At 43.6% G+C, this 27,594-nt stretch overlaps 1 protein-coding gene across 11 annotated transcripts in view; it reads right to left on the minus strand.

The window, feature by feature from the left end:
* RAPGEF1 (Rap guanine nucleotide exchange factor 1) overlaps nt 1-20,735 on the minus strand; it is a 110,937-nt gene extending 90,202 nt beyond the window's left edge. For 4 of the 11 annotated variants that reach the window (XM_033138133.1, XM_033138130.1, XM_033138132.1 and 1 more), the window contains exon 1: nt 20,392-20,733. In XM_033138133.1, coding sequence (XP_032994024.1) covers nt 20,392-20,416 — 25 coding nt within the window. In that variant the 5' untranslated portion in view covers nt 20,417-20,733. Of the gene's footprint in view, nt 1-8,276; nt 8,448-20,391 lie in introns of all 11 variants that reach the window. The other 7 variants (XM_033138137.1, XM_033138136.1, XM_033138135.1 and 4 more) reach the window with 4 other exon arrangements.
* Between the last annotated feature and the right edge of the window lie 6,859 nt (nt 20,736-27,594).

Below are 27,594 nucleotides of genomic sequence, written 5' to 3' on the forward strand. Positions count from 1 at the left end.
CTTCATAGTGGAGTCACTTGATTGTTTTGGATGCTCTCTTCTGAACTTCTTGTTCCAACTCTATAATAACCTTTTTTGAGGTGAGCCTAGCGTTAGAAAATCAGATGTATAAGCTAGGCACCAAATGGCTCCTCTTAAATCAGGGTTACAGTCACCAAAACGAAATGCCAAGTTGTCATTTTGGGGCCAGACAGCTTGAAAGTCGTATTTTTAAATATGACTTTTTGATTACTGAAATTCATTTGAAGTGTGCAGATAAAATATAACCTATAGAGGCTTCTTCCAGGGTTCCAGTCAGAGGACATTCCCAGCCCTGCCTGGAGATGCCAGAGATTGAACCTGGATGCTCTACCATTGAGATACAACCCTTTGCAAAGTCATACTCAAATTACTCATCAAGGCTTTTATGCACATGTACAGAACTTAAGACGTTTGTTGGCTTTAGATGGGAGTGGGGGCTGCAACAGCTGCCAGGGTTTGTGGGATTAAAATAAGGGTCCAATAAGGTTGCCTCAGCTTCCCGCTGATGCTGCCAAAGGCATCCCAGGCTGCTGCTTTCCCAAAACATCTTAGCTAGAGGCACACCCTTCACTCACCAAAGGTGTCGGCTTTCCAAGAGATTCCTCAGCTGCTCAAGGGTTGCATTCAAGGGAATGCTCTGGCTTTAATTGGTTCAACACATCTGTAAAGCTGAATGCTTTAGATTCCTGCTTATTTTTCCAGTTAGGCACAAGCACTGATGATTGAGCAGAGGTTTGTTTTATTTCATTGCTTTGACAGCGTAGTCAGCCATCCATTGTCACTGTTCACTATTTCTTCAGTGGGGCAAAGCTGCAGGAGGGCTCCAGGCAAACAAAGTGTACTGTTCCTCTCAAGACAAAAACATGAGTTTCTCTAAAGGCAGGGGCTAACTAGCATTTCAACAACACACTTGTGGTCAGAACTGCATGTACCCCCTGCTGTAAAGAACAAAGTAATTTTTATTTATCTATTTTATTTTTTGCTTCTGGTAGTATAAATGATACAAATTCATTTTGTCTACATACATGTAATCTCTTTTGCTTCTCTCAGTCATTAAAGGAGGACAAGGAATTAAAAGGGCACTGAAGGACCTTCAATTTAAAAAAGCAATTTAAGTGCAGAATCTTATCCTTGTTTGTATCTGTAATGGATTAGAAGTTGTTTTCATACATGTTTTTCATTTTTGGTGTTTTTACTATCAAGGGCTTGGGGATGTTGTACGGGAAGTGATTCATAAATGAAATAAATAAATAAATAAAATATTTAGCTACCTTGGAAACCTTCAGGTGGAAAACATATCATATTACATACCTAGTGTTCTTCAACTGTGGGTCCCCAGATGTGGGTGGACTACAACTCCCACCATCCTTGAACACTGGGCTAAGCTGGCTGTGGATGATGAGAGTTGTAATTCACCCAGAACTAGGGATATCATATGCCATCACCCTGCTTGCCCCACACCAATCTAGTCTGAAGCACGTTGCTCCACTTGAGCAGCAGACTCCTCCACAAACACCGTGCCAAGAATGGCAGCCTAATGCAAGCCAAAGAAAGAGAGAAAGAGAATGATGTCATGCCCTGCTCCAGTTTAGACAGATGAGTACATTGCTAAATCAACTTGTTTACAATGGTCTAATTGCCCCTGCACCGACAAGGAAGCGTAGCCCTGAGGGACAATTACCACCCACGCCACCGCCCTTTTTGAGCTGTCTCCCAAACTTCTCTCCTGCGAGAAAAAAATACTGAGTAGAAAAAGCATGCAAAGATGTGTCTATTATTGTGCCTTAGAAGCTTCCCTGCCTCCACCCATTTCAATTAACAGCAGGAACAGTTAAACTGGTAGCCTGAGGGCCAGAGCCAGTCTTGGAAGCTGTTTTATTTACTACCCACCACCCACGGTTGATGACATTACCAAATCTTACTCAAGGTGCAGTTAAAAGGGGAGGAACCATGTGAACTAGTCAGAATAAACAAATAAAAATCAGATAATGGACCAGGGTAGGGAAGACCTATTTATTTAAAGCATGTTTAATTCATTCCTCTAGCAAAAATAAAAAGGGGGGAGAGGTCCTAAAGCAGTTTACAAATGTCAGTGATAAAACAGTCCTTGCCCTCAGGTTTAGAATCTAAAAGACATGACACAAAATGAAAAGCGACTGGGAGGGAAAATCCCAGGCACAGAATTGACACTAGCATAGTTCTTCCTGTATGATCATATGAAGTTCCTACATTACTACTGAAGCATGAGGAGAATCCTGGAATGCGATAGCTGGGATAGAACAGTCAGCCAGTTGACTCATATTCAAGGAGCAGGGACCAGATAAAAGACTCATCCATCCCTACCTCTCAGACCCATGGAATGGGTGTGTGTCTTCCTAAAAGGTGATAGGAATGACAGGTCAGAACTGATTGGTAAAATGCCTGTAATGTCTTCCACCTATTCAGATCAAATGATCTGTCCTCAACACGGTTTATTTCCAAAGCACTCCTTGTAAACACCAAGTGCTGATCTTTCAGTCATCTGTTTCCTGGTTTCCATTCCTGACAGCTTTATTTTAAGATTGCAGAATGTTTCCAAACAATTCTTTTTCTAAGTCAAACTGATGAGTTTCCAAACAAAATCACTTAACACAATCCGGCTGCTCTAAGAATGTTTGTTTGTCTCACTGGAAGCTCAACAGTTGGATGGTTTCTAAACATGTGTGGAATTTGGTTGCTGTGGAAGAATCTGAACTCTCCTCCTTTCCCGCAATCCCCCCCCCACCAAATTCCAGGAATTCTTCAGGACTTCAAGACTAAGATTTTTGGTGGTGTTTCCAAAATAAGAGGAGCAAGGGAGAAGAGGCTCCTTCTATGAAAACTGGGAGATCCGACTTCTGGGACAATAGAGGCAAAAGGGTGTGTGGGTCTCTAAAAACATAAGAATGTAAGAAGAGCCCTGCTGGATCAGGCCAACAGCCCTTCTAGTACAGTACAGTATTCTGTTCTCACAGCGGCCAACCACATGCCTGCAGGAAAAACACAAGCAGGAGCCCAGCACAAGAGCACTCTTCCCTCCTGTGGTTTCTAGCAACTGGTATTAAGAAGAATTACTGTCTACACACACACACACACATACACACACACACAACCTTTACAGTTACCTGGACATTTTTTATTATGATCTGCACATTTGGAAACAAGGAACAAATTGAACATTGCCCCTCAAGTTTCAGATTCTCATCTGTAAAAAGAAATCTGATGAGCCCACCTTCTAGGAAGGCCAGGCTGTTAATACTTTCTGCCCCACTTTCCCAATTATTTAGAGGGTGCAGCTAACTGCTTGGCACCAAGCAATTCTGTGTGCCCGGGCACTAAGTTCCTGAACATTCAGGCCAAGTCATTTCAAGTCTCTCCACAGGTATCCCCCCAGCTACTGGAAGTTACCAGCACAGATGAATAATTCACCTTACAGCTGCTTCTAATGTCAGACAACTGGCAATGCAGACTCTGAACCATGCATTTTTCAGAGAGTTGGAAAATAAGACCTGCTAAAACATGCAATAGTTAGTGGTACTTATGTAATCTCTCTCTAAAAAAGAAAAAGAAAAGAATCCTGGTTTCTGAGGTCAATTAAACTTGCATACGTTTGGGGACATCTTGGGATCAAAGCTGTTAAACAACAACCGCTCAAGATGCAGTGTCAGGTGAGGTGATCTGGTGCTTAAGTGTTCTTGACATGTCTCCACTGCAGGCCCACAAAACCCATCCCACACCCATTTGCTCTTCTGAACCAAGGAAGAGAAACCCTGGGAGGCCAAACTTTAATTTCTAAGTCATCGTGGCTACAAAGCTTTGTTTCGAAATATAATGGCTATAAATAAATGAACAGTATAGTTTTGCAAACGTCCACAAAAATGACTGCTTCTCAGACGTATCTATCTATAGAATGTATTTGTGGCAAATCAGCAGCTTGAAAGAGAAGGCAAAACCATTGCAGAATAACTTCCTGTTCTGGTCCCTTGAAGGCAATTCTTACTCACTATGGGTGACAAGCATGAATTAGGGGTACTCAATAGAGGAAGTTGCCTGATAAAGAGCCAGCCCCTCAGTTCATCTAGCTCAGTATTGTCTACAATGACTGGCCATAGCCCTCCATGGTTTCAGGTAGGGAGTCTTTTCCAGCCAAACCTGGAGGGGTTGAACCTGGGACCTTTTGCATGCAAAACAGGTTCTCTACCACTGCACAATGGCCTTTCCCTGAAAAGTAAAGTAAAAGTATGGTCCTCCAGGTTCTGAATATAGGGCTGGATTAAATAAGAACATAGGTTCATCTAACACAATATTGTCTGCACCGGCTGGCAGCAGCTCCCCAGGGTTTCAGGCAAGGAGTCTTTCCCAGCCCTACCTGGAGATGCTAATGGGGACCGAACCTGAGGCTGCCTGTAGGACATTATATTCAAATGGAAGACTGGGAAAAACTATGGAAAGTAAATTTAAAATTTACCAATTGTATATTATTGAGAATTACATGAAGATGATGTATCGATGGTATATTACACCTGCTAAAATGGCAAAAATGTATAGAACAGGCTCCAATAAGTGTTGGAAGTATAAAGAAAAAGAAGGCACATTCTTTCATATGTGGTGTAATTGTAAATTAATTTAAAAGTATTGGGAAAAGATTTATAATGAATTAAAAAGAATGTTTAAGACAACTTTTGTTAAAAGACCAGAAGCTTTTTATTAGGCATTTCAGGTCAAGATATGCCAAAAGAGAAGAAAAAAATGGTTCATGTACGCTACAGCAGCGGCTAAGATGGAAAAGCGATGAAATGCCAACCAAAGAACAATGGCAAGAAAAACTGATGGAATATGCTGAAATGGCGAAGCTAACTGAAAGACTCAGAGACAAAGACAATAGATAGAAGATTGGGAACCATTTATGCTGTATTTACAGAATCAATGTAAAGAAATGGACTCACTGGCAGCGTTTGAGTAATCACTTACAATTAATAATATAAACATAGAAGCTATAAAGATGAAGTTAAAATGATAAGAATATAACAACATTCAATTTAAGGATATAATATTGAAGTATAGTATTGTAAGCAGGACAAATTTATATGTAAAAAAACAAGAAGGGGAAGTTGAGGGAAGTCATGGAGGAAGTGGGGAATTCAATTTGTTATTATTTGTTTTGATGTAATTGTGATAAAAGAATAATAATGTAAAATTCAACAAAAATTATTAAAAAAGAACCTGAGGCTGCCTGCATACAAGGCAGATGTTCACAGAGCTAAGGCCCTTCCCCATACGAAACTGACTAGCAATGCATCCCGCATCAGTTTCTCCTTCCACAACTGGGAAGGGGAGGGCACCCCAACTCAAGTGAGCTGTCAGTTCCAGTTCGGCTCATGCATTCACCCACCCCAAGCACACCGAGAACACCGCAATCCTTATCTTAGGAAGGGGACCATGTGGGTATCAGCTAAAAGCTCCTTCTTAGAAGAGGAAAGGTCTACCCAGACCAAACCCTCTATTCCCCATGACAGTACAGTACTCTGAAAACAAAAGGTCACGCTCACAATGCCTCCACCTGCTAGGATCATGAGCAACAATTCCAATCATCCCTGGTCCAGTGGCATTTTGCACCTGGAAAAACAGATGCTAGAGCTGTAGCAACCCCTATTAGCTAAGGCAGGAGGAGCAATAAGAATTGTAAGGCACAATAGACACTAGATGTGCTTTGGGAACGGGGGGGGGGGTCCCCCTTATGGTCTTGAACACATCAACCCCGCCAAAGCTCCTTCACAGCTGAGTGTAGCCAATTCAAAACATGTCTGGAAGTGCCTATGTTCCACTTCTTAATGCCAATTTGCACAGCTTATCAAAGCAGTAGCACAAATTAAATGAAGATACTGTATGAATATGCAAATCAAGGGAAGATAAGAATATTCAAATGCACCACAGCCGGTCATATATTTTCAACACAGTTGTCATCTGTAAGACAAACTGCTTGGCCCCTCACCTGCCCAATCCCCAATAAAATAAAAATATCTCTTGGGAAATAAATTATGAAAGCTGGAGGAAAGTGGAGGGCAGGAGGCAAAATGGCTTCCTATATATTTCAGCATTTCAAGGCATTTGAACCCCTGCGTATCAGTGTCAAGTTTCCAAGCAACTAACAAACTCCACAAGGAATAGCCATGACATCTGGGGCTTTTGAGTTTAGAAAGGCGTGTTATAAGGAATGAGAAAATGGATACAGAAAAGATTTCATCCCTCACTTATAATAGTAGGACTCGAAGGCCATTCAATGAAGCTGAATGCAGGAAGATTCAGAAAAGATAAAAGGCAACTAGCTGGTGAGAACAGGAAGATAGACTAGATGGGCCACTGCCCTGATCCAGCAAGCTGTTCTTATGTGGCGAAGCATTTATAAAAAGTTGAAAATGCACAAAATCAAAATTGCAGAGGTAGCAACCAGGACAGTGACTTCAGAACAGGGTGGATAAAAATCAATGATTTAAAAAATAAATCGGATTTTTTGATTTAAATCGGATTTTTTTGATTTAAATCAGATTTTTTTTTATTTAAATCAGATTTTTTTAAATAAAATGCTTTTTGAGTTAAATATATTACCATCCAAAGGTTATTCAATCATGAAATAAAGATTAGTTTTTTAATTATGTAGAATAAGGCTGTATATGTTTATTATTATTTTTTGTAAATAAATTCCATTAATCCATTCACAATGTCATTTATGCTCTTCCAGAGGTTTTTGTAAGATTATTGGGCAGTTTCTCTACCTACAAGATATTATCACAGATGCTTGGTTTACTTTTGCAGTTCTCAAAACTGAATTTGACTCAGCAGAGATCACATGCCTCTTCTTCACAGCAGAAATGTTATAACATGACATAATAAAATAAAAAATTCTTTCCAGTAGCACTTTAGAGACCAACTAAGTTTGTTCTTGGTATGAGCTTTCGTGTGCATGCACACTTCTTCAGATACCTAGTTGATGGACTTCCATTTCATGCGGCTCAATGTGGTGCCTTCCATAGTTCCAGTTGCAGGTGGGTAGCCGTGTTGGTCTGCCATAGTCAAAACAAAATAAAATAAAAAATTCTTTCCAGTAGCACCTTAGAGACCAACTAAGTTTGTTCTTGGAAACAATATTTTTCTGATTGTTTGGAGTGGAATGGATCTAATAAATCTATTTAAATTGTTATTATTAAGGTAATGATTATTTTTCTCCTTCCTAAGTACAACAGAAAAGTTGTCCAAATATGAATGATTAACCTATTAAACTGGGGATAAAAAAACTAATATGAAAAGTTGTTATTCTAAAAATCTTCATCTACTTGCATATTAAAGTTTTACCAGCAAGAATTAGTCTTTATGTAGAAAACTATGATTTAAATCAGTTTGATTTAAATCAAATCCACCCTGCTTCAGAAGATCAGAATGTAAGTCTGCTGGAAGAAATTACGGTAGCCTTGCCTAGCCCTTCAAACTGTGAGCAAAAAGACAGAACTGGTTGGATCTATCCTGAAAGGGATTCTCATGTTTTAGGCACCACTACAGAAAAGGCCCTGTTTCCTATACTCAGTTCCACTGAGCAAAACCTCCATCTTAAGACATAGGCAGGTTTATGGCTGTGAGGACTATCACCAATTTAAAGTGCCAACAGCTGGTGTATAAAGCTCTGAATGGCTCAGAACCAACTCATGCCTTGACATCTATAGGGGGTGGCCCTATTCTTGGCACTCCCAAGAGAAGCAGTTCACTAAATGGTGATGTAGGGGCAGGGCCTTCACTATAGCAGCACCCCAACTGTGGAACTTCCACCACTTGAAATAAGACTGCTCCACTCCATATTAATCTTTCACTGCCATGTGAAGGCATATTTTTCCATTCAGTCTTTTGAGATGATAAGTAGGAAGAAAAGGCTGTATGACTGCCAGTTTTTTAAAAGTATGCACGACACTGTCATTCGATTTTCTTTTCAGTTGTGGTTATGTGCTGTTGAATTTTATATGAGTGTTTGCACACCACCCTGATTTATATAGATGAAAGGTAGTCTAGAAATGAAAGGCCATAAACGAAGTAAATTGGGAGAAAACAATCCTTTCACAACACTATTAAAGGCACAACATGTGGATATTTTACTGAGCTTGGACACGGTTCAGGCTCCCTACTCATCCACAAAAGCTCACTGGATGTCCTTGGGCAAGCCCTTGTCTCATGTTCACACATGCAGGCCTCACCATCTGATGCAGGGCATGTGTCAGTGTGCCATCACAAGTTGAACGCCACAGTGAGAACCTCCACATCGCCTCAATGCATTCCATGGCATCCCACTGGCACACTGAGTTGCAACTCATCAAGGAAGAGGAAACAGAAGGAGAAGAGGATGTGGAGACAGAAAGTGAGCAAGTCTAAAGGGAAGATGAGAAGAAAGAGAAAGCTAGTGAAGAAGAAAGCAGTACAGTATTTCAAAATAAAAAAGAAGTCTAGTCAGGGTGAGGAACCCTTTCTGTTGAGATCTGCATGCCCTCAGACTGCATGCCACGCCTTTTTCTTTTTCAGCTACTCCTTTTCTCTTTTCTCTCTGCTATTGGAGGAATAGGTGGCTCTTTGAGAGAGGTCCAAACTGAGCTTTTGCTGCTCCCATCATCCCATCTGATTTCAGATTACCTCCCTCCACTCTTTTTCCTGCCCAGGCTCCCCCCCCCACGAACCCGCCCCCCCCACCATCAATGTTTACAGGTGAAGGGGACAACTCATCTGTCAATCACCTGACATATCTGTATATGCTAAAATTCTAAGACATATGATGTAAAATAAGGGGGGAGGGGAGAGGGGGAGAGGTCTTCGACAACCGCTATTATTCAGGCCAGAGCGCCCCAGATTTTACTTCAAAAATCCTGGTCAGAAATTGTGCCATAACTCTAGTGACTTCAGGATCATCATCCCTCAACAAGAACCGGACTACGAGTTGTTTATTAGAGGGGGCCCTGAGCCATAGAGAGGACATCGAAGAATCTTCACGAAAGGTATTAAAAGGGGGGCAGTCCAAAACCATGTGGTCAATAGAATCAGGTACATTCTGACCACAAGAGCAGAGTCTGTTCTGGAAAGGGGTGCCTCTAAACCTTCCAGATAACACAGCGGACGGAAAGGCATTCAAGCACACCAACATAAATATTCTGCGATGTAATGGGGTAACCAGATCATAAAAATAGTTAGGCATCATTCCGTAATGGGGTTGCAGCCCCAGGTAGGCAGGGGAACTGTAACAGTCTCTACAGCCACAGGAGGAGCTGTAACTCTCCAACAGTTTGACTTTACTCCCAAAGGCACACTCTTCCATTGTCTCCCAAGACGGACGGGGCAAAACAATAATAAGATCAACAACATCCATTATTCCAGACCACTGGCCAACATGAGCAAGGCTGATGGTAGCTGGAGTCCAGCAATACGTGGAGGGCCACAATTTCCTCGCACCTTGCTCTAAAAGTAAGCTTTTTTAGCGTAAGAACGAAAATTGTCTCCAAATATTATTTTTAAATCAAGCTTCACTTTTCAGAAGCTTGGAAAGCAGTGAGCTAGGCAGAAGGTTATGAGCCTGAATCTAGTGGGTACATCCTATCTAAACTATTGATTTCCCTTTGAGCTTTTCTCTGCATGACAGTTGGCATTTTTTTTGAAAAAAACAGAACTGGTTTCTAAATACAGAGTACATTCCTCAGGCTATTTTAATGCCATTCAGACCACACACATGTACAGAGGTTTACTGGATTAGAAAACACACTTCAGTAAACTGTAAGAGATTCGCAAGGACGAAACAACCCATGGAAGGCACTAAAGAAACTCCTGAAACCTTTCAATGCAATCAATTGTACATGACCATTGTACACAATGGATTGTTTGGGGTGTGTCTGTCCTTTTCTACAGATTTCAATTGTCATCAGCTTTGAATGGTTTTCTGGAAACACAGAATATGAATGGATAAATAAAGGAACCAGGGCTGAAGATAGTTGCAGAGTAAGTAATGGATGAAATTAGTTCACAGTTATGCTGCCCACACAGTTGCAATTCTTTAATGACCAGCATATCTCTAAAAAAGTCATACCCTGCAGGAAATACCCTGCTACAACCCTTTGTAAGTGAAGATCATTCAGATTCACGGCAGTCCAACTTTTCATACCGTGGGCTGCAAGAGTACTTCAACAAGGAACCTGTGGGCCACACACTGTCCAGTTGTGTGCATAGGGGCCGGGAAGTGAGTCCAAAATCTGATGCCCCACCCTGTTCTCATGCTGCCTTTCCAAAGTCAGCTATACAGGGTGTCAGGCTTTGGGAAGGAGGCACAAGGCTATGGCAGGGACCGAGAGTCCTCCGACCTCCTTCACAAAGCACAGTGCCTTGCTCACCCAGCTTTAGGAAGGCAGCATGAGGTTGGGGGGGGGTGTCAAATGTTGCTGAGGGCCCCCCCCCAAAAAAAAGGTACTGAGGGCTGCATGCAGTCCTCAGATTGCGCATTCTGGTTCAGAGTGAACAGAACTGTCTTGCTTGATCAGACCAAAGAGGTGTCTACTCCAGAGAAGCTAAAGGTGGAGGCAGCAGTCCACTGGTAGCTCACAAGCTCCACCCAGATGGCCCGCAGAATGATCGTGGGATAGCCAAGAACATCAAGCCAATGTTGTGCGTGCCAAATGCAAGGAGAGCTGGGAATGGTAGTTTTCCTAGAGCTACTGACTCACATTGGTGGCACTGGGAAGCTCTGAAAATCTCATAAATTGGTTCAAAAGAACTGAGGTAGTTTCCAAACCTCGGGGTGGAGTGTCAAGTTTTTTTCTGAGCACTGCTAGGGAGTTTGTTCTCCGCCAGACTGAATACAGCTTAAGTACCTAGATGAGTTAGCAGAGAGCTACCTGTCGCCAGAAAGAGTGTAAATTGGTCTATTGCCAAATGTTGTTAAAATTGGTGACTTAGGGCAAAAACAAAACTATGTGACTGTTGTTGGCCAATCTGTGGCCATCCAGATTTTGCTGGGCCATTAACACTCATCATCTCTGACCTTCCGGGTGTTGCTGAAACTCCCTTCATCTCTAGCCACTGGCCGTGCTTATTAGGTGTGATGGGAACTGTAGTTCAGCAACATTTGGAAGTTTATAGGTTCCTCACTCTTGCCTCCAAGGGAAAGCCACAAGCAGGACCTGATTACATTAGCACCCTTACCACATGTGATTCTCAGCAACTGGTGCTCTGAGGTACACTGCCTCCAACAATGGAGGCAATAGCCTTTTTCTCCATGAATATGCCTATTCCTCTTTTAAAGCCCTCCAAGTTGGTGGCCATCACTGCCTCATGTAGGACCAAATCCCACATGAAGAACTAACCGTTGCCTTTCTGCCATCGTTAGTCTGGCAGCAGCAACTACATTGGAAAAAGCAAATTATGGGTTCAGGATACATGGGGGAGAAAAATCTCTTGCCAAAAAGGGCTGCCGGGTTGCACCAACATATATTTTTAGCCAGATTTTGAGCCCCTCTTCCCTTTCATGGTGAGCCCAAAGGAACTGGCCACACCCAGAAAATAAATTTAGAAATTCTTTCCAAATTCAGCTTTTTGGTTGTCACATGCCAGCTGCCTTGCATTCCAGCAGACTCCAGCTGTCTCCCTCCCCATCCCAATAACACAAAACACACGTTCCTTTCTTATACCCAAACAGGCATCCGCGTGTTGCCTTAATGAGTCCATTGGCCACTTTGTTTATTTTAGCAATACTGTTTTTTAGAATATAACCACAGTATTTTCAACACTATTTTCAATTGCCTCCACTATCAGAGGCAACCTGTCCCTCAACACCAGTTGCTGGGAATCACAAGTTGGGGAAGTGCTGTTCCACTCAGGTCCTGCTTTTAGGCTTCCCATCATGGGCCTCTTGTTGGCCACTGTGAGAACAGGATGCTGGACTAGACAAGCCCTTGGCATGATCCAGGAGCCAGACCCTTCAGATGTCCAAGACGGCTCTCCCTCACTACACATCAGAACTCAATATTTACCGGATGTAAAAGCTATGCACTGCACCCATGGTGTACATTTCATACATACAGCTTGTTGCCATGTGGTGAGCAGTAAGATACACTTGCACCAGCCTGAGAGCAGAAATCAGCTGATCACAGTGTTAATGCAAGCCTGCCAGTTATTTGCAGGATTGAGTGCAATGTATACAGATTTCTTGTCCATTTCGATTTCCATTCATAAATTACCTCCATCTCATGTCTATATTAAAATGTTATTTTGTAAAAAATGAAATTTATACTCAAGCATGTATTTTATCTCAGTGTACTTATTTCTTAAATATTTCATCATAAAATATGAATTTAAACACCTTTTTAAAGTGAATAACTATCTCAAAATTCAGATACTGACAGAAGATAATTATGTGGGGGAAATCTAAAATTTGAAAATCTTTGAGCACCGCTTTCTGTTGTTGAGAAAACAGAGAAGGAACTAATTGTTAAAGTATCTACAGCAAAGTGGAAGGCAGGCTCGTATGGACTAAATATTTTTAATAATCATAATTTCTTTTTTATGTAACTGGCAGATGGAAAATTGAAATTTCTTTTTTTTGTATCTTTTGCTAAAATTTTGTTTTTCATTTTCTTCTCTTTCTTCCTTAATTTATTTCTATTGTCATTTTCTTTCTTTTTTCTGTTTCTCTTCTTTTTCTTCTTTCTTTGGAGTCCTATGTCTGGGGCCTTTATTAGGGTCCGGAGATTGTATGGTGGTAGATGGTTGATGGAGAGAGACCCCTGGAAATTTTGGTCTCCCAGGGTGAGAGACTGGGAGGAGAAAGGAAAAACTCCAGGTGAGAGCTGGGAGGAACTACTGTCCTCTGTGGGTGGTAAGGACCTATAATTATTTTACTTATTTGATTTGTTTCTTCTGCAGTTGTCATTTACTAGATTATGGGGAAATCTTAATAAAAGAAATCTGTTTTAAAAAATAACATCCCTGGGGCCAGAAGAGAACTATATTGAAAGCTTCCTGCAGAACCCACCCACAGATGAGGCCACTTTCTGCATCTCTAAATGATTTACTGCTTTGTGCCACCACCATCAACCTCATAAAAGGTAACTACTTATATATGAGTCGGATTCCTTGGGTTAATATCCTCCATATTGTAGGGTTGCTATACATCCAGTTTTTGCCAGACATGTCCTCTTTTTCAGGGGTGAAATGAAATTACTGTTCAGGTGGATTTTTTAATTTTTGGAAAATGTTTGCCTCTGTGTTTTCTCTTCCTACAATTACAGTGGTACCTCGGGTTACATACGCTTCAGGTTACATACTCCGCTAACCCAGAAATAACGCTTCAGGTTAAGAACTTTGCTTCAGGATAAGAACAGAAATCGTGCTTTGGCAGCGCAGCGGCAGCGGGAGGCCCCATTAACTAAAGTGGTGCTTCAGGTTAAGAACAGTTTCAGGTTAAGAACGGACCTCCGGAACGAATTAAGTATGTAACCAGAGGTACCAAGATGGACCTAGTGTGCTGGGTGTGGAACTTGTTGACTCCCCATCTGGCCCACCGAGGGCTGTGAGGATGCACCGGCCCTTCTGGAACTTGAGTAGATGGCTATGTGTGGGAGAGTTGGGAGCGCGGATGGGTGGGAGAGGAAACATCAATTTTCTTTAGGGTGGGGGAAGAGGGTTATTTACTATTATAGGGGTGGGGAGAGAATCAGCTTTTTTCTTTCTGTTTGGGGCCATCAGGATTTGCTCCCAAATTTCCACTTCCCTTGATTTCTACAGAAGCGGGGGTGGGGGGGTGGGAGAGGGGATGCTCTTGGCGAATCAAGAAAGCTTTGTTTATCTTTAGGAAGATGCATTATGCTTAAGTCTACTTCCCCCCCCCCAAAAAAAAAACAATCTTTTCATGGTAGAAGATTTCATTTATATCTCTTTGGAAAGGGAAAGAAAGTATCATTTTGCTCTGAAAATCATTCCCTTTTTAAAGAGAGAGGCAGTAAGCACTTGGGCTAGTATTGTTCTGACACATTATGTTGTAAAAATCTAAATTGGGCTCAGTCTGAAAAGCTCAAAGTGATGTTAGCCTAAGCTCCCTCACTACAACACTGTGTGGTTAAGAGATGAGATTTTGCCCAGAGCCTCTGAATGCAATATCCCATGGGACTCCCATAAACAATAAAAAAAATCTGTGGAGTGTGTTTGCTGAAATATGAACATCCTTTGGAAATTGGCAAACGTGTCCTCTTTTTTGCTCCTCAAAATATGACAACCCTACCATATTGCCCGCCTTAACTGGCAATGGGTCTGCAGGATAAGTGTCTTTCCCAGCCCTACCTGACGATGCCAGGGATGGAATATGGGATGATGTACCACTGAGCTACTGCCCTTCTGAAGTTTCTACATTAGAAGCAGGTGAGACATTTAATCACTCCCAGTGCGCACACTCATCAGAATTACCCGCCCTTGAAGGTGGTTGCCTATTGACAAAAACACAGGAGGGGATGCTGCTTCAATGCTTTAAAAAGTAAGCCTGTTGGAAAAAGAAACAGAGGGAACCTCACATTTTAATTTAGAAGAAGCAAGCCTCAACTATCGAAAGTTTGCGAAATACTCCTGTAGACAAAGCAAGCTTGCGTAAGATCAATTACTGTGGATTAATTAACCTTATGATGATGTAAATGCTGCAACCCTATATATGCCTACTTGGGAGTACACATCCTATCAAATTCAACAAGGCTTGCTTTCAAATAAGCATGCATAGAATCAGTCTCATGTTACTTTCAACAGAGTACCTGTTACTTTCAACAGAGCAATGTTAGAAATTCAAATATTATAAGCTAGGCACCAAATGGCTCCTTAAATCAGGGTTACAGTCACCAAAATGAAATGCCTAGTTGCCATTTTGGGGGCCAGAAAGCTCCAAAGTCATATTTTTCAATATGACTTTTGGGTTACTGAAATTCATTTGGATTGTGCAGATAAAATATAACCCATAGAATTCTACAGGATGTGTTACTAGTGTGTGAACACAGTCAAGATCCAAGGATCCCGAGTCATGCACCTCCAGATGGTGATGTCAGATGCCAACCTGCTGCCCTTCACTTGGTCATCTTCACTTGGTCACAAGTGGCTAATAGCCAGGTGCAAAATGAGCCTTGCAAATTCCAAATCCCACAGCAGAGGGGGGGAACCTCAGGCCCAGGAGCCAAATGCAGCCCTTCTAGCCTCTCTTTCTGGCCCTTGGAATACTCCCCAGGCCATGCACCCTCTCCGAGGCCACACCCCTCACTGGCCCTCCTTCACACCTGAATGTTATTTCTTGGCTGGAATGTGCCCTTGAACTTTGATAATACTTCTTGATTGTATGGTCAGCAGCTCGAATCCGTGCGATTGGGTGAGCTCCTGTTGCTCTGTACCAGCTCCTGCCAACCTAGCATTTGAAAGCATACCAGCATGAGTAGATAAATAGGTACCGCTGTGGCATGAAGGTAAACAGCATTTCTGTGCGCTCTGACTTCCATCACGGTGTTCCGTTTCACCAGAAGCAGTTTAGTCATGCTAGTCACATGACCTGGAAAGCTGTTCATGGACAAACACTGGCTCCCTCAGTCTGAAAGCGGAGATGAGTGCCACACCCCATAGTCGAATTTGACTGGACTTAACCATCCAGGAGTCCTTTGCCTTTACCATACCTACTTCTTGAAAAAGATTCCAAAGCCCCTGGTTTGCAGGCAGCTTCGCAAATAAGCTTGCAAAAGTTGCTAGCTGCCTTTCAAGATATAGTACCTGGGCTTATTATTTGCAGCCAGGAAGAGAAAGAACAGCCAGGTCTAGCTGTCCTGTAATGGCAGGATGACATGACATATTGTTTCTCCAATTAACCTGCTGGGATAGCCAGTTAATCTTACACCAGAGGTTCACAGTGCTCCACAGTGCTGCTGGGATCCTTGCCTCCCAACAGCATCAGACAAACCCCTGTGTCCTTCCTTTACCCCTGGGTTGGGGAATCCTTTTCAGTCCACATTCCTTCATAGGCAACTTTTTGGGAGCAAGATGCCACTAGTAGGAGGGCAACAGATGTAATTCTGACAATGGCACAGTGGGCTTCATCAAAGCTGTACAAAAGGCCAGAGCCTTCTATACTCCCTTTCCATGCCTGTCTCCATCCTCTACCCAGATAAACAGGTAGCAACTGCACAGATAAGGATACAGCCTAGCCAAGCAAAAGTACTCAAGGAGGGCATGGAAGAAGCCTGAGAGGGGAATGGCAACCTGGGAAGAGAGCTAAGGACTGGACAGAAGCCCAAAGGGCAGTATTTGATCATGGCTACTGCTTTGCCTCCTAACTGAAGGAGTGGGAGATCCCCTGAAAAGTATTGCCCTACAGTTGCTTTATCCATCACACCAAAAATAAAAAGAGTAAAGTACCCCTTAAAGGATGGTTAAGTCCAGCTCTGGCACACAGAACACCATGACTAGTGCCAGAGCACATGGAAAGGCCATTTACTTTCCCGCCATAGTGGTACCTATTTATCTATTCACACTGCTATGCTTTTGAACTTCTAGGCTGGCAGGAGCTGGGACAAAGCAACAGGAGCTCACCACCGTTGGGCAGATTTGAACTGCTGACCTTATGATCTGCAAGCTCAAGAGGCTCAGCGGTTTAGACCACAGCGCCACCCGTGTCCCTCTGTCACAGTATTCTGGTCCAAGCATTCAGGAGATATTACTCAGCAATTAATCAGTATCTGGGGAACAATCTGACCTCTGACACAATGGGATGCTCACTTGTTTTAGACAGTTACTTGGTACAGGAGACACGATTTGCACAGTGCATAGTACTTGAAAATCAGCTGCTAGGAAATCCAAGTCATTTTTTATTCCCAAGGGGTCCCTCCAAAACCTTATCACAGGAAGACAGATACAGATGCTGCACAGAGCTCAGAAGTCAAGACAAAAAGCATTTAAAAATCATCAGACTCAGAAATTTCTCCATGCCTTTCAAGCAAGTAGGGACAGACAGGTCTGAACAGTGCCTGTTTGGTGGGAAAAGGGTAGTGGCACGACACCACAACATTCCCCCAAGGAAGATATCCAGAGAGTCCTTACACCACAGAACACAATACAACATTGATTTCTCTCTGCTAATTAAATGCTACATAATGAAACCAAATAAATTCACTGCTTGATTTGCAAAACACTAATTGAATCTTTAAATATAACACCTCTGGTACACCAAAAAGCAGCCATAAACAGCTACAGCTTAAAATCAGAGGAGACGCTTTAGGAGTCTGAAGTGCCACTAGGCATCCCAGTTAAATGCTTCCCAGTTCACTGCTTCAAGCAGAGGAATGTCTTCCTAACCTTTCTCTTTTCAAGACTGGGGAGGGGGAGATCCCAGCCAGATCCAGCATTCTGGAGAACAAAGAAGAGGAGGGAAGGAATATTAAGAGAATTCACTCTTTCCACTAAACAGGGCATTTAGAATTTAAAAATCAGTCATTATGCACAAAACTATGCCACTCATTAACAGCCTTGTTTTCAGTTAATAAACGTGCAAAAATACAACTTTCAGAACAGTGGATATTAGTTTTCAGAAATAATAAGAAAGACCTGAGAAACTCATTTCTAGTGCACCCCTTTCAACACATGTAAAAAAGCAAGACAAATATATAAACGAGCAGAAAATTTCTTTAAAGTGCCATTTGGAGTTTCCCTCACAAGAGGCCTCAACTCATACCTCTCTGTTCAAACTTCAATTGCAATGCAATTCAGCAGGAAAACCCCATCCCCCCTTCAATGGGTGCTGGGACAGGCATTTCCCCACCTACACCCCAATATCAGTCACATCTGGAAACACCCACCAGTTCCCCCAATCACCACCAGTTTCATACCACAAATCAGGAGCAGAAACTCTGGAAATTCTAAGTCTGTGGGGCTTCTGCAAATATCAAGAAAATGCCAAGGAACACTTTCATGAGGCTAATCAGTAGAGGATAAGCATATACATGAATGCAAGAAGCCTCCTTCCCTTGTTCCATGCTACCTGCAAAGGACCCTGTTTGGAAGGATGTGGGAGAAAGCCCAAGGTCTTCTACAGGTTATTTGTGTAAACTACACATCCTCAATCTGATATCCTCCAGATATTTTTAACAACAACTCTCATCAAGCCCACCCAGCACCTTGGGAAGTAGCATCTACAGACACAACTTTTCATAGCTATGTGTGGATATGAATCCAGACCTCCACAGTCCCAGCCCAACACCACCAAATACAGTACCACCAAATCCTATTAGTGGAATACAGTCAGTGGAAATTAATACCACCCCCTTGAACACTACTTGAGAAAGCTCCCCCACAAAGTCTGCTTTATCGGACTCAAGGAAGCCGGGGCTGATGGGAGTCCAAAATATTTGGAGGGCACTGGGTTGCCAATGTGCTGTAGTGGTTAAAGGGTCAGACTAAGACCCGGGAGACCCAGGTTCAAATCCCTACTCAGCATGAAGCTCACAGGATGGCTTAGGGCCAGTCACTGCCTCTCAGCCTGTTCTACCTTCTACGGTTATTGTGGAGATTAAATGATGAGGGGGAGAATCATGCACACCACACCTTGAGCTCCATGGAAAGAAGATGCAATATAAATGCAATAAATAAATAATAAGGAGCTGGAAGAACCAATTCTTTATCCAGTACTATACTAGTATGAATTTACACTATAGATTTTATTTAAAAGGCCCGGGCCAGGGAGGATAAAAAGTATTAATCTACAAGTGGAATGAAGTTTGTTTTACAGAGCTTTATTTTATAGCATTGGAAGAAAAACAAGATACTCTGTGGCATTGGGGAAACCATCTATTCTACAGTAATAAGAAGTATCTGATTTATGAAGCTGGAGATGATTGTTCAGGTCAGGAAACAGATTATCTACTGTATTGCACTATGAGAGTGGTTACACCACTCGATTGCCATATGGGAGAGCAGCATATTCCTGTACTGCAGAGGGTTGGACTAGATGATCCTCTGGGTGTCTTTCAGCTCTACAGCTCTATGATTATATGAAAGAGTCTGTTCTGAATGAAGTTTCAGGGAAAGGTCTGCTGCTGCTGCTGCTGCTGCTGCTGCTGCCATACGAGGAACTCTGCATGATTCTGAGCTGAAAGAAGTTGTGAAGCTTATATAGTTCTGAGGGAGGAGCATAACTGGCACACAGGCCAGAGAAATAAAGTGTGTCGGGGGGGGGGGGATTCAGTTCATTCTTTTAAGATTGGTTTTGAGAAACCCTCCCAGTAGTATGTGAGACTTGGTGCAAGTCCCCCCTATAGGTCAAGAAGCCTTCAATGTCTTTTACAACAGGGGTGCACGAATGTAGAGCCGCTATTCCATGGGGCAGGAGTAAACCTGTTTTATAGCACCTTCCTACAGGACTGAAAGAGTAAACAAATAGCTGTACAGGGTGCAATAGGGATTATTCCACAGGAGGAAAAAAAGCTGTATGCAAATTTCAGGGGGATATTGAATTTAGGGAAGATGGCTCTGATTCTATGCATAAAATAAAGAGCATTATATGTGAGGAAATTAGGAGCATCCCCAGGACCTATGGTTTGAATTAGTCCCCAAACGTATGTGTCCTATTGGACTGACAGCAGTGCCAAGAGGCAGGAACCCTTATTACTCCACAGTATAAGAAACAGCATTTTTTTAAAAAGGAAAAAAGGGGGTGTGTTCCTCCAAAGTGGGTAGGGAAGAGCCTTTTCTATGGGGCTCCTGCGTGGGTATGTGTGTGTGCACCTCTCACATTTGCTATTTATGATTTGCAGCCTTACCCTTTACATTTTTTTAAAAGCTGTTCTTCTACAGGGCAGGAAAGGGCCTACTACTCTCTGGCATTTATAAGACTTTTTTTTTAATGAAAAGAAATGGGGCTGCTATTCTATGGGGCAAGAGGAAAACGTTTTTAATAAAAACAAAAGGAGAAGGGGGCAAGAGGAAAGTCTAACTTCAATGGATCTCTGTCGTGGGGGCGGGAGGGTTACTATATTCTATAGGGCGGCCAGACCCTTCCGGGTGGGGGCTGCCTCCATTGAGCATGGGTGAGGGGGGGGGCGCGTGTGTGTCTGTGTAATTCTCTCTATCTATCTCAGACCCATATAATCCAGCTGATGAAAGAAATCAGGAACCAAAACGGTGTGTGAATGAAAAGCCCTGGTCTCAAGTGCGCCCCCACCCCACACAATTTCCCTCCCCCCCCCGTCCCCAAAGTACCGCCCCACCGACTGAGGAAAGGCGGCCGGCCTCCCCCTGCCCCACTTTCTCTCAGCGGCCTTCCCGCCGTCCACCCACCTGCTTTCTCGATCTTGCCGGACATGTCGCGGCCGCGCCGGGGCTGGGCTCCGATCCCGCCCGCCTGCAGAGGGGGGCTTGGGACGGGAGCTCGGGGCTCAGAGGCCCAGCCCGGCTGGAGGAAACGGAGGAGGTAGACGACGACGACGACGACGACGACGACGACGAGGCTGCCGCCGCGGGGGAAAACCCGAGCCGGGCGGGAAGGAAGCCAGTCTGCTCCGCCTCAAGACGCCGCAGCGGGGCCTAAGACGAGCGGCTCAGCCCGGCCTCCTCGTTCTCCTCCTCCTCGATCGCCGCCGCCTCGTCTCGCTTCCCCTCCCTCGGCCGGGCCCCGGTGTGTGTGTGTGTGAGAGAGAGAGAGAGAGAGAGAGAGAGGCTGGAGAGGAGGCCGCACAGCGCGCCCTGCTGCCCGCCCTGGAGAAGGCAGTGGAGCCGGTGGCGGTGGCTAAGGGGGAGGAAGAGGCCTCACGCCTTCTCTTCCCCTGCTGGATGGCAGCCTGCCTTGGGAGCCCCCCCCCCCTGGACTCAGTGGGGCAGGGAGAAGGCCTCGCCCCGCCTGGTCATGAACCAGCCCCTCTGCTTAGGGAGGGAGCCCCACAGAATTCAGCAAGCCTTACTCTGGGGAAGCTGGCGCTGTATAGTAGGGCTGTGACCCTGCATGGGAGGAAGCCCCGTTGAATTCAGTGGGGCAAAAAAGGGCAAGCCTAGTCCTGTCCAGTCCCTCAGGGCAAAACACTGCCTACACAGGAGTAAACCCCTTAAAGGAAATCCTGTGTTATGCCCCACTGAGTCCAGCAGAAGCTTACTCCCAGGGAAGTGCGTATATAGGATCGTCAATAATAGGTTTTATTTTACTCCCAAGTTGCTCAAGGTGACATAAATAAGTCACCCTCTCCCCCATTTTACCCTAATGACAATCCTGTGAGGTAGATTAGGCTGAGAGGCAGTGACAGGCCCAAGGTCACCCAGTGAGCTTCATGGCTGAGGTTTAAATGTGGGGGGGAGGGGGAGTGGCAGAGAGAACCACATACACCACCTTGAACTGCTTGGAGGAAAAATGGGATATAAATGCAAATAACGCTAATAAAGTAAGCATGGATAGGACTGCAGTCCATGTGTCTACTAAGGAGCAGTTGTAAACAGTTTCAAGGTGATAATGCAGGGACAATTGGGTTGCCTGTGGACCAGGTGTAAGGAAGCTTTGTTACCCCTCCAGGTGTTGCTGAACTACAATTGCCCATCCCTGGCCGCTGGGTGTGCTTGCTAGGGCTAATGGGAGCCATCGTTTAATAACATCTAGAGAGCCAAAGTTTCTGGTGCTCCCCCCCCCAAGCTGTAGTAAATGTAGTAAGAGGAATCTGAAAATCACATAAGAACTAAAGGCAAAGTAATCTGTACCCATTTTGAGCAGGACTGGGGAACCCATGGCCTTCTCCAGATGTTGGACTCCAAGCTCCCATCAACATAGCCAAGAGTTCAAATGCCTCATGTGAAATATGCCTGCTGCTAATAATTGTTAGTCACTTTTCAGCTTCAGGTGAAAATATTGCAGGATCTTGAGGACATAAACAAAACAATTTATGAACAAAACAATTTTTCACTGCCCCCTCCATATCAGCAAAGCAAAGATTTGTATGGGACCACAAGGATCGTTTAGTTCAACCTCCCCTGCAATGCAAGGATCTTTAGCCCAATGTGGGACTCAAACTCACAACCCTGAGATTAAGAGTCTCATGCCCTGCTGACTGAGCTATCCCAGGGATTGTGTGTGTTTAATTTTCATGCAACTGTATTGTTTTTTCTTTTATTTCTTTACGATAATATGTTAATTGAATTATATGTTTTTGATTAAATAAATAAAAATAAATATTTAAGAAGAAAAACCTGGCAAATGGTCAGGGATGACGGTAATTGTAATCCAGCAACACCTGGAGGGCCATAGGTGCCCCATCCCTGATTTAGAGACTAAACTGGGGGTAGGTTTCCTGCTCTTCTAAATATCTCTGTTCAAGTGAAGCTTTATTCCTGGTATGGAGAGATTAAGAGATGGGTAATAGCCTTCCTTTGCTGGTTTTAGTTAATTTACCTCAATGCAAAGCCTCAGCCTTGCATTCACTTGTGTATTTAATCTTCAGAATAAGAACGCATTGGCATTTATGAGCTCCCTTTCGCATGCAAGTATATTTCTATCACACAGTGCATAGTTAAGACTGTGGAACTCACTCCCACAGGAACAGTGACAGGATAGCTTTCAAAGAGGATTCCACAAATTACAGAGGATAAGTCTATCAATGTCTACTAGTAATAATGGCTATGGTCTGCCTCCACAGTCTGAGGGGGCAGAAATGCAGAAATACCAGTTGGTGGAAGTAGGGAGAAAACCTTTGTGCTCAGATCCTGCATGTGGGGCTTCCCATTGAGGCATCTGGTTAGCTAGTGTGAGAAAAGGATGCTGAACTAGATGGGTCTTATAGAATCATAGAACTATAGAGTTGGAGGTGACCCTGAGGATCATCTAGTCCAACCCCCTGCAATGTAGGAATCTCAACTAGATTATTCATGACAGATGGCCATCCAACCTCTGCTTGAAACCTCCAAAGAAGGAGAGTCTTTGCGAAGTTTGTTCCACTGTTGAACAGCTCTTACAGTCTTGTATTTTTATCCAGATTGGGTCTTATTTTGACTTTGGAATAACAAAAAACAGGTCCCCCCCAGCCCCTAAAAAAGTGAGACTGTGCATCCATGTATGATGGGAAACAGGGTATCATGCGAGTGTAACTGGGAGGGAAAGGTTAAATAAATAAATGACACAGTCTCCCCTCAAACTGGGCACTGTGCCCTTCTCTATAACCAACTGCCTGAAAGGCATGGCTTCATGTTGTTTCAGTTGAAATCCTGACCCTGATTGGTGCACTCTTTTGACAGTTCCAGTGGAAAGCCCTGAAATTATTTTGGCCAGACAGAGAGAGTGGGTGGCCTCTAGTGGTCGTGGTGGGGAAAGAAATGCTGCATAAAACTGGCATAATATTTTCTTTTAAAAAAAAATATTACTTTCCAACACTTTCTAACCCTTTTAGGGAACCCATACCACACCAGGTTGCCTTCTGGACACCCCCTGTGTGATTGCTACAGAACCCCATTGCTTCCAGATAATTGTGGGAAAGATTCAGGCTTGCCCCCTCTGTTCCTAAGCTAAGCTTTTTTCCATATTGTAGAGCAGTGTTTTTCAACCACTGTTCCACGGCACACTAGTGTGCTGCGAGATGTTGCCTGGTGTGCCGTGGGGAAAATTTGTTTATTTGATTCCTATTCAAGAGAATTACTTTATATATAGTCAATATAGGCACAGAGTTAAATTTTTTAACATTTTCTAATGGTGGTGTGCCTCGTGATTTTTTTCATGAAACAAGTGTGCCTTTGCCCAAAAAAGGTTGAAAAACACTGTTGTAGAGCTCCATGTTAAGGAAGTCCCTGTTTTTGTGGAACAACATATGTAGTTTTTGAAAACAAATGAAGAATTTTTATGTTTCAACAAACCATTCCAGTTGACTTATTTTTATTATTTATTTATTTTTTAAAAAACAAGGTCTCTGCCTAGGGCAGTGGTTCCCAAACTTTTTCAAGCCATCCCCAGTGCCTCCTACCCTGCTCTATAGAAAACATGATTCAGAACACCTGTTTGCACAACTAATGTTATTGTTGGCATCCATCTGTCTCGAGAGACAATGGAGTGCATTTCTGGGGCGGAAGTCAAACTTTTAGAGAGTCCCAGCGCCTGCTGTGGCTGCAGAGACCAGTAATTCATAACTTCTGCATTCTGTGTTGTTTTTGCTGCATTAGCAGCACCAAAAGTGCCATCCCCAGGATGCAAGCCTGGGCAGTGTGCATGGAGGTCATGGGCTGCCCATAAAACCACTGATGTGGTCCAAGGGAAAGCAGAGCAATACGTTTGGCACCAGTTTGGCTGCCAGGAGTTTCCAGGAGTTGGCATACAAGGTTCCAGCCAACTGTGGGGACTCCAGATTTTTGTAATGTTTACTCTTTATGTTTTTCTTCTCCGGAAGATAATAACACAATAAAATTCAAACCAGTAACAATTAATTTGTACGTTTATTCAAAATCCAACTAAAACTATTTAATTTAATTAATTCAACAAAACTGATGAAGTTGATTTCAAAGTCATTTACACCTCCAGTGGCCCCCCCAATTAATCCCCTCCCTGGGGAGCAGTACAACCACGGTTCTAGGGTGTTTGTGTTGTTTTTAACACACACCTTTGTGTTTGTATTTCTCTTAAACCTATTTTTGTTGCTTTTGCTGTATGCTTGTAAATCACCTTGAAACTTATGTGAAAGGCGACTCTTTTATTAAATTAACTTGTGTTTTTCATAATACTAAACAACATTGTTTTAAAGGAATACAAGTCAAACTTAAAACAAAATCTTGCTGTGTATGGAGTATGGAGTATTCTTGTCCAGGCATTCATGACTTCATCCATGATATGCTACTCTTCCTCCCTTCTGGTTTTCTGTCCTCCTCCCAGGCCTCATCTTCACTATACAGTACATAAAAGGCACTATGATACCACTTCAGACAGTTATGGGTTCCCTCAAGGAATCCTGGGAGCTGTGGATGGTTAATGGTGCTGAGAATTGTTAGGAGATCCCTATTCCCCTCATGGAGCTACAGTTCCCACAGTGGTTTATCAATCCCTCTTCCCAGGGAACATCTGGTAGGACCCATCACTGCTCTCCTCCAAAAACCTGCAATTAAGCCAAAACAGTAAATGCACACAACAGAAATGGATGCTTAGCTGTCATTCAATCACATGTGGCCTCAGTTTCCCCTCTACTGTCACTCTGGCTGCTGTCTCAGAGTTGAATAGGCTTTATGAAGCAGAATAGGGTCAGGTGTTCCAGTAAGCTCCCAGCTCCAGAGGGTGACCAAGGCATTGACAGAACCACAAGCCATGTCAGCAGGAACACACACATCCCTGAGCTAACTAAGAAACAGTTGGATCTATCAGACTCTGGGGGTGAGCCATTCTAATTGGCCTCTACCCCTGCAGAGTTTTGAGGGTGCCAAGTAGGCACATTTCTCCCATTAATGCTGTGAAAAGCTTTGCCTCCTAATTACTGCATTTCACGCTGCAGGAGCTGGCCAAGCCTCTCCCACCCACTGCCAGTTGGCAACCATAACGTTATATTCTTAGTTGTCATTAGCCCTGGTGTTATTATCCACAGCCAAGATATGTTTCCCATAACTGAGATTCAGCATTTGTTTTGGGGGTATTTAAGATAATAATTTTCTTACCGTCAGCTCAGTGCACCCAGAGTTCCAGGGAGTTAGCACTGAGTTGTGGGGAGTGGTCTGCAGTGAGACAGGAGCTGTGGATAAGGACCATAGGGCCAGCCAGGAGGCTGCAAATGCTGGAATTAAAGCAACAACAGTTGCAATAAGTTACCAGAACCATTGGGGGGCAGCAGACAGAAAGGCATCCTATTCTTCCCTCACCGATTCCTTCTTGAGTAACCATTTGTTCCTTCAGGCTTTACTTCCTTCCTGCTGCTTCTTCAGCGTTGGATCTTCCTTTTCACATCCTCATGACTCCATGATGGCCAAATGTAAGCTTGTGCTCAGATTGGTTTTGTTTGCCAGACTTGATGAACCTTAACATTTCTTTATCCTTCCAACTAGCAGTCTTACCAGATTATTTATTTATGCACTTCACTGTGCTATTTACACACACACACACACACACACACACACACACACACTAACAGGAACAAGGGGCAAGTCAAGAGGCAGGGTAGAGGGGCAAACCAGAATGCCAAGACCAAAGGGCAATTGTATGAAGCAGATAAGCTCAAGCGAGGTTTATCTGGAGCAGTAACCCCTTATTGTTGTTCTTGTCCAGAAGAGTCAATTATGGAGTGGGTGCAGAGACCCAGTGGCATAGTGTGGTGGTGGTGGTGGGCACAGGGGTGGTTTCCCCAGGTGCAAAATTGTTAGAGGAGCAAAATTTCAACAACCAGCAATTCCTCAATACTGCGTGTTTCTGTCGCTGGGCTCCATTGAAAATGGCTTCTCTGTGCAAACCAGAAGTGACCTCTCCATCCAGACAACAGAACAACTCTCTTCTTATCTCTGCAGCTGTGGTCTAGGTGAAGCGTTAGGCAGTTGAATGTGCATACATACTCTACCTGTTTCCCACCCACTGGCACTGGGCACTGGCAACCCACGCTACACTACTGCAGAGACCAAGGATGCTAAATTGCCCAGGCTGTTGCTGCCACATGCAGCTCTGTGCCTCACCACACAGGGCAGCTGCACAAAGACCCAAAAGTTATTCATTTGAGCCCCTGACAGCTCCCAACAACAGGTGTAACAGAGGGCTTTAATGTGCATCAATCACAACACACATCAAACTAGGCCAGAGGGGTATAATGTTGTGTCTCTTTTTGTTCTATGGCTCCAAGGATGAGGTGGTCTACTTCATTCCATTACTTGCTCATCAGTATTCTTGCTAATTCTGGTGTTCAGAGGCGAGTGCCAATCATTATTTAACCAGGATCAATGCACAAGCAACAGGGAGCAATCAAGAGGTTTCTGGGAACCCCAAAGTCTGCAGAAGAACAAAAAATAAAAATCCAGGCGGGTGATAGGTAGATAGATAGATAGATAGATAGATAGATAGATAGATAGATAGATAGATATAATGTCTTCCTGTTAACTCAATCCATGCATCAAATAAAGACTCCAGAATAAATGTAGCAGTCAGCTTAGTGTTTCCTCTTGTTGCCCTGGGGTACGAGGACCCACCTGAGGACCCGAATGAGAGGATAGTTCATTTGGTTACTGCATGGTGCTCATAATGCTAAGGTTGCAGGTCTGATCCCAGAAAGTGAGAGCTGCATATTCCTGCATTGCAGGGGGTTGAACTAAATGATCCTCAGGGTCCCTTGTAACTCTATGATAAGAGAATGCAGAATGATCAGGATCAGCAACTGCAGAGGCAGAATTAGGCCAGCACAACCACTTCTGCCACACTGGGCACTGAGGCTAGGGGCGCCATGGGGCACTTGAACTATGACATCGTGAATTGAGCAGAACAGAAGGTGAGAGGAAGGCGGGCACCAAAGTAATCCTTGCATAGGGCACTGCTGAAATTTGAAAGACCAAAGTCCACTCCTGGCAACT

The sequence above is a fragment of the Lacerta agilis genome, chromosome Z, assembly GCF_009819535.1.
Source record: "Lacerta agilis isolate rLacAgi1 chromosome Z, rLacAgi1.pri, whole genome shotgun sequence".
NCBI lineage: Eukaryota > Metazoa > Chordata > Lepidosauria > Squamata > Lacertidae > Lacerta > Lacerta agilis.